Here is an 8,361-nt window from a genome sequence, read left to right on the forward strand (position 1 = left end):
TAAATAAACTTTTCTTTTCTTTTTTTTTTAATAATTTTGTATCTGGATTTTGGCACTACATTTTTGTTAAACAAAAGCTTATTTTTAGCATAAGTGAAAGGTTTCGAATTCAGAATTTGTTATTTATATTCCCTTCCACTGTTCCATCTAACCCATGCCATCCCTTGCTAAACTAAAGCATAAGTGCACTTAAAATGCATATTAGAAAGTTCTGTTCTCTTTATCACTTTCTTTTTTCTAGCTTTTACTCTTGGCATGAGATCATGCAAATAATTTGTGGATAGTGAGAAACTTCCATCTAGTAACAAAGGTTGAAATCCCAAAAATTAGAAATTATAGGGCGATATACTATAATAAACCCTTTCAAAAATTTATATATAACCTTCTAAACTTTAGACCAAAATATGAAATTGATGAAAATCTTTTTCAATAAAAGAGTTAGTTAATATGTCTAAATTAAAGTACCTTTACTTTGTGTATCCCTACATGCAAATGAAACTAAAAAAAGGAAATTTGACAGAGTATCCCTTGTATTAGAAATCATCTAGTAACTAAAATTGAAATCCCAAAACTTAGAAATCGTAGGGCGATATACTATAACAAACCCTTTCAAAAATTTATATGTGACCTTCTAAACATTAGACCAAAATATCAAATTGATGAAAATCTTCTTCAATAACAGAGTTAGTTAAAATGTCTAAAGTACCTTTACTTTGCGTATCCCTACATGCAAATGAAACTGAAAAAGGAAATTTGACAGAGTATCCATTATATTTTGCCAAAGCGCCCCCAACCCCCCCTTTTTCTCATAGTTCACGAAACAGAATAATTATGTCATTCCTGTCAAATTTAAAAAGAATATAAAGACCAGCATCAATAGCTTCAAGAAATTCTTAATTTCTTTAAATGTAAGATCTCTCATGTTATTGACTTAGGTGCCAATAAAAGTGTGGTCATGTAACCTTATTGAGCCCATTCCGAAGGGTATTCTCTATCCAACAAGCCGACGGCTTGGGTGTTACAGAGTTTTGTTTAAAGATTTAGGCAACAGAGAACACAAAAAGAGGTAAAGAGAGGGAAGTGAAAGGTGAGATATAAAAAACTTGCTAGTGGACCGTCTTTATATTTCCTCTGGACAGCCACAAACAATCAAATACAAGAGGAAGTTACTGGTTAGTAAAGACAGGTTACACCAAAAAAAAAATAAAACGCCAATAAATTTGTAATATACCTTGTGATAATGATTTTTTTATCACCTATTTCAACTCACATACAGAGTTATTGATATTAAGATTAATTTGAAAAGCTTAACTGAAGAAAACAATAATGATATCCTCACCTACTGTAAACGAAAGAGGAGAGGTTTACGTCTGCTTCAAATTGATATGCCTATCCCATTGAGCAGCAAATAGGGGCTGGCGTACGGAGCATGGCACAATTTGCTAGCATAGCTAATGGCTTTGATACAAAAAAAAAAAAGTAAAATAAATCAGTAAACAAGTCATACTCTAATGAAATATATCAAATCAAATGCAAGACAGGACACCTGATTGACAAAGATATCACCACATTTAACCGTCACTTCCTTCCCATGAAGGTAAAAAAATGTGGACAGGCGTCGTCGATGCAGAAAAATCTGCAGCTCGTAAGTCGCCAAGCTAGCAGTTTAGGACGACTGTGGTTCAGAAAAACTTTAATCATGGGTACGGTCACTCCCAATACAAAATGGAATTCACGGCATTGCCTAACTTCCAGATTTTGAATTGGGATCACAACTAAAACATCAAGTTTAAGATTACCAGCTACGTTCCCTTAATGCGTTTAAACTAGGGATTAACAATTTTTTAATCGTTTACTAGAAGTAATAGAAGAAAATTTGGGAAGCTTAAATTTGGTGGAAAGCAGTATGTATAATGACCCATTCAATCAGAGAATGCACAAGGAAGGTAGAAATTCCATGCAATCAGAGAATATCTTGCTTTAGTCCGATAATACTGATAATTGTTCTCACACATTTTCTGACATGGAAGATAACAACTGCCGTCATAGTTTTGAAGCTGTATTCAGTTTGAGAAATGATCTTCCGTTTAAGTAAACTAAGTACATGGAGGCCGACCCGGGGCGGGGATATCCTTACTTAGCCATCACCGCAAAAACAATTGCATGTTCTTTCGAATGTTCTGGTTTATGGACCCTGCTCCTGGAAAAATAGCCATGTTATATATTTGGGTTGGTAATTTTTGACACGACTTAAATACATGGTACGAATCTAACACGAAATTAATTGGTTTGGATTAAGGTTTGGCGGGTTCGGATCAGAATTGGGTGAAACTCGATGAACCCGAAAAAAAAAATAAGTCGAATTCATATTATCCACAGGACCATGGGTTGACCCGATAACCCATTTAAGCATTAAAAAGAATTTAATAAATATAAAAATATTTTATCTAACTAAACTAAGTTATTCTTTTTTTTTTTTTCCAAAGGCATTAATCACTTAATAACTTGTGTGAAGTTGAAATTATTATATTTGGACAAATAACGTATTATATTATTTTCTAGTTTTATAGTATCTTAATTTATTTTAGATCTGATTTGGGATAAAACGTTTTTACATTATTTTAATTTATTTCAAATCTGATTTGGGATTGTTTTATCGAGATTTTTGTTACTTGATTATATAATTAGCCTTGTGTGAAAGTAGTTCTATTAAAAACTATAGTGGTAAATTAGTGAATTAAAATTATATTTCACGTCATATCAGATCAACTTGAAATTGATCTGCCAACCTGAAATTAATCTGCCAACCCAAAAATTTCAGGTTAAGGTCAAGTATCAGCAGGTTTCTGTTATACCTGATCTCAATCCGACCTGCTAACCCGTTTCTGATCTGATTGACCCTCTATTACATATGGGATACATGTCCAAAATTTCCCCTCCAAACAGCAAGCAACAGTAGAACAACCTGTAGTTAAAAAACCATCAAAGGACCGTATTTCAATTCCTGTTCTCTGAATCTATCCTTTCTCAGGGCCACGTACCGTACCAACCTGTGCGACATGACATGTAAAGTTTGTAAACCCTGCCGTCGCCTTCTTATTCAGATGAAGTTAATCAAAGGGTGCTCCGGAATCCAAGGGAAATGAATCTAGCGTTCCTCTTTCCCATAGTATAGCAATGCTGCTAGTTTTGTATCTCGAAACAACCAAGTGACTAACCATTGAAGCATATACAGAAATAGGAGCTTTTCATGTATCGAAAACGCCAAAAAAATACAAAAAAATCATGCATATCAGAATTTTTCTTGGAACTGCTTAAATCTTGGAGGAACCAGAGTTTAAGAATGACAAAGTTGCCATCAAATGTCCGAGGCATGCGAGGGAATCTAGAAGTCAGATATTACATCTTCCAATATAAGAAGAGCACTCTAAATATGCTTCAGTAACAATTAATCTATGGCAAATCCTTCATCTCCACGACAGGCGAGTCATAAATAGCTCATTCCAGGCCAGTAACAACTGACGAAGAAGCAGATTCGGAGCTCAGACCTTGCACCCATTTATGCGGACGAAATTAAGGTGAACTAAGATGATAGCTAAGAGAATATACTGAAATAGAAGCTTTTCATGAAATAGAGAATGTCTGTACCATCATCTGCTTAATTTTTCTGACCAAAGTCCTACCAAAATCACTTCAAGGATCACTAACCTTTAGAGACAGCAACTAGCTTTTGGTACCTGTATATAGAGGAAAGAAAGAAGCTTTTAGTAAATAAAGAAACCACATAACGAAAAGGGGAGTGGAAAAAAAAATGCATATATAAAAGAGGGGTAGGAATAATACAAGCAAGTCATAAGTGACACATTAGTTTTTCCCTTTTCCATTATGTGTCCCTAAAACTTCAGGACTTGAAAGAGTAACCATCATCGATTGTCAATGGCCTACCCTTGTTTGTTTCTCACAATCATGCTCTTATCAACAAAGATAATGGCTACAACCCCTTTGCAGTCAAATAACAAACAAATAAGTAGTCTGTTTTTAGGCAAATTAAACATCTAACTTCACGAAAATAGTGATCATAGAGGAAGAAACAAAACTACAATGTTAGGCATCTTAATATCTGATAATTTCTGTTCGGACAGGGGAGATCAAAGCAACAACAGCAATTAAGTGTGACAACTGACAACTAGATAAAGGGCACACTTGCCCACTATGCAGCTGCAGAAAAATAAAATAATGAAAAAAATATTGAAATACCATTCATATGCAAATTAATCTATCAATGGACTCACAATTATCCACAGAAAAGAAAAAAAAAATGGCATGTATATCTCCTAGTCTACCGAATATTGTGTCTCGGAACATAAATGACAACTAAACTAAATCTATAAAGCTGTCAGTGGCAAATCCGCAAAACTTAAAACTCCTGAATAGCAAAATCATACCTCATTTTCCTGGACCTTGATGGTAGATGCCTGAATTGAGACTGGCCACAGGGGAAGCATGAAGCGGTAGACAAAACACCATTGGATTTCCTTTCTCAAAGTTGCATTATCCGTTGGTAAAGTGACATTATCATCCAGCTCTAGCAATTGTTGACTTTGATAATCATAGGAGAGAAAGCTTCCTTCATACCCAAGATACACAGTATCAGAATCAAATGGGTGAAAAGCTATTGGCACCAAACGTGATGAACGAAGATAAGAACTATCACATGCAGCTTCCCTTAGGTTGACACGGTGCTCCAATAACCAAAGCCCTTCCTCATAGTCACTGAGCGTCCACATACTTACCCTATATCCATCATTATAAGCATTAGAGCCTACAAAAAATCTCAAATGCCCATGATGGACATCAAAGAGTATACCTTTTGTATCAACGCTTTTGCTCCATTCTCTGTCTATGTCCCCCGGAAGTTGTATAATCCGATAAGAATGAGGACCTTTATAAGGATCATAAGCTAAAATTCCAAGTTTCCTATCCATAAAATGCAATATTTCTTTTAAAACAACAGGCATCTTCCAGAGAGGGAAAAGTTGAAGTACTTGCTGAAAAGGAATTTCAATATCCCTCCATTCACCAGTTTCAGAAGAGAATATATCAAGCTTGAGGATGCTGGTTCTTCCCCCACCATCTTCAAGTCGTATTACTTTGTAACTAGTGACAACACTGTGTTTCACCTGGCTGATGAACCCTACACAGCAATGAGCAAAGGGACGCTTTGATGGTGGAATTTCAACATACTGCTTAGTGATGGGATTCAGAATATAATACCGACCAAAATCCCACCCGGAATTTGAGCCACATAACAATAGCCCGTTACCGTCCATGGCAATAATGTGATCAAGTATTCCGTATACATCAGTTCCATGAGTCTGTGCGGAAGGAGGAAGATCAGACTTGGTAAGACAGGCTACACCGACATCATTTGAAAATAAATTCCTGAAAAACCCGTGCTCATGACGAATTTCTTCCCCATGTATACATTTATAAAGAAGAGTCCAGAGTTTTGGTTGTGCAGCCGTAAATGGTGATGCAATTCTTGAAACAAAAGCATGTCCAAAGGAAGGAGCGTCAATCAGGGAGCGCCATTGTTTGCAGACGCACTTGCATCTAAAGACACACTTCATTGGCAAACGGATAAGCAATTCAACCACCACCGATTCTGGAATATAAGGTAAACCTGACCTCGAAGCTAATCCAGTACCACATTCTCTACCACTATCCATCTCCGCCGGCGGAGGAACGGGACTACAATCCCAGATGCTGTCTTCTTACTCGAACTAGAGGATTTAGATGATTTTATGGGGCCCGTCGATTTGCAGTTCCACGCAAAATGCAAGGCACGGCTCTAATTCTCACTTTTTGATGATTGATGGCATGGCATCCAAAAAGCCTCCTATGGACTGCAAGTTGCGGCAAGCCGAGAAGGGAAGACATTATACACAGTTTCGATTGTTTTTCTCATTATAGGAAAAGCCGCCACGATCAGTTTGTTACTTTGTCGGGTAGGGCACATTTATGTGTTTTTGGGTTTGTTTGGTTGCTGACATATATATATACTAGTTGAGGTTGGCTGTGCCATGCACGGTCAGTGCCCATCCAAAAGCTTTCAATTGCAATCATAATTTTGGAAAAATATAATGAATTGTTTGTACCTATTTATTTTAATATGCAGCCTTTGTTTAATTTTTGAGCTAATTATCATCAAAATGTCTCTTTTTTAGTTTTTCTTAAGTACCTATATATATATAGTTGGGTAATTGCAGATAACTTTATTATTTTTAACTAACAATTATGAAAATCAACCAACGTCAAAGCAAGATAAAGCAATAAGAAAGACTAACAGGAAAAAGTACGTTAAATAACCCACCAAGATTTCTTTCAGTTTAATCGTTAAACTTAATAATTAATCAAAAGTGTTGGAAACATATACAATGATACTGTTAAAGCTTATACATCATTTTTGAGTTATGGTCCAGTTGTTTGCAATTAAAGTCATCAAACTATAGCTGATTAACCGATAAGAAACTCCACTGAAAATAATTGCCTAAGTAACATTTAATCAGGCAATAAATAGGCAAGTTTCCAGTAGTATGATAAACTTGGCTAGGAGCAATTAAAAAACTCAATGTGGCCGAAACTGAACTAAATTCTACAAAACAGAGGCATCAAACATTTCAGAAAACATTCTCTTAGCATGCTAACAAATGGCTGAATAAGTATAGTAACAAAGAAACAACGCAAATAAAATCTTACCAAGCAAGAAAAGGAATGAGAAGGAAGAAAAACAAGAAAAGCTTTTAAGCTTAATCTAGTTGATATGTTTCCTATTATAAAGATTTACATCTAAAAAAAGAGTCAATAATAAGTAAATTAACCCATTGCTTTTGGCTCTAATATAATGGTGGAGGTATGATAAAATTAAAGCACAGCTAATAGTTGATCGCATGGCAAGTATTTTTACAAAGTACAATCTAACTTCAAGAGAAATAGCAAACATTCAATCACATTAGGTAATTCAAGGCAGTAGAACAACAAAACATGATCTGTATTATCATCCTATGCAAGAAGAAGAGAAAAATTAATCCAAGGACAACGTTTGCAAAATGATGGTCAAAGGTTTTAAACTTTAGCAAAGTGCGCCATAAAGCTGTGTGTTAACTTTACAATCGAGTGGTAACTAAGAACATAACGGGTGATAAATGAAAATTCACCAATAAAGAAGAATTAATTTTATAAAACAAAAAGAAAAATAAAAAGGTTCTCTTTCTTTTATTTATTTATTTCAGGGAAAATCATTCAAAACTTCCCTCACATTTTGTAAATTGACTTCGTTTATCACTTTTAAAAGTATATTTTTACGTCCTTCACAAATTCATATTGATTAAATTTGGTCCCTATCTAGGTTTCCGACTAGTTTTTTGTCGGAATCAATCACGTGCAAGGCACGTGATTATTTTTTAAAAGCAAATTGTCAAATCAAAATTTATATAATTCGATCCATAGTCCCTCACATTTTACAAAATAAATTTTTTTATCCCTCACATTTCACAAAATAAATTTTTCATCCGTCATTGATCATGTGTATGAATAACATTTTTTTAAACTAATATATATATTTATTTGATTTCACCTGAACAATGCGAATGGCATGTAATATATCTCCATTTGATTTCGTCTGAACGTACTATTCAGGTGAAATTAAAAATAAATATATACAGGGGTTTAAAAAAATTGTTAGTTTTTCACTCATGTTCATTCCTTTTACTCAAAAATTGAAAAAAAAAAAAGAAAACATTTAATTCTAAATATTATCCAGTGTTTATATCGAATTAAATTTTGACAGAAAAAATAAACAAAGAAAAAGTATGATAAAAAGAAGTAAGTGAATGACACTTTTAAATTTTAAGATAATCATAAGACAAAAAATTCAACTATTGGTCTTAAAGGTAGTAAGTAAAAATTTCAAATTTAAACTGCAATTTGTTAGTATGACTATAGAATTATTCGAATTAATACCGATTAATTAGATGGTCTTATTACACAACTCAATAAATGAATTATTATTAAAATAGAAAAGGCTACAAATATTGAATAGATTTACATGGTAAAATCAAATATATATATATATATATATATATGGGTTTAAAACAAAATTGTTAGATTTAAACCCATGTATATATCTATTGAATAGCATATGTACAACTACAATTAGTCTGTTTAGGTGAAATCAAATAGAGATATATTACATGCTATTCGTACTGTTCAGGTGAAATCAAATAGATATAAACATGGATTTCTTTTTTAAAAAATTATCTGTACACATGGCAATGGGAGAAAAAAAAATTTTATTTTGTA

The 8,361-nt window shown here is 33.8% G+C and overlaps 1 protein-coding gene across 1 annotated transcript; it reads right to left on the reverse strand.

The window, feature by feature from the left end:
- Positions 1-3,447: 3,447 nt before the first annotated feature.
- On the reverse strand, positions 3,448-5,975 carry LOC113692968 (putative F-box/kelch-repeat protein At1g15680). The gene is made up of 2 exons (XM_072051635.1): positions 4,446-5,975; positions 3,448-3,737 (listed from the first exon to the last, which is right to left on the reverse strand). Exons 1-2 carry the CDS (start codon positions 5,727-5,729, stop codon positions 3,711-3,713), a joined length of 1,311 nt encoding a protein of 436 aa, XP_071907736.1. The 5' UTR covers positions 5,730-5,975; the 3' UTR covers positions 3,448-3,710.
- Positions 5,976-8,361: the final 2,386 nt, after the last annotated feature.

This window comes from Coffea arabica, chromosome 6c, assembly GCF_036785885.1.
Source record: "Coffea arabica cultivar ET-39 chromosome 6c, Coffea Arabica ET-39 HiFi, whole genome shotgun sequence".
Taxonomy (NCBI): Eukaryota; Viridiplantae; Streptophyta; class Magnoliopsida; order Gentianales; family Rubiaceae; genus Coffea; species Coffea arabica.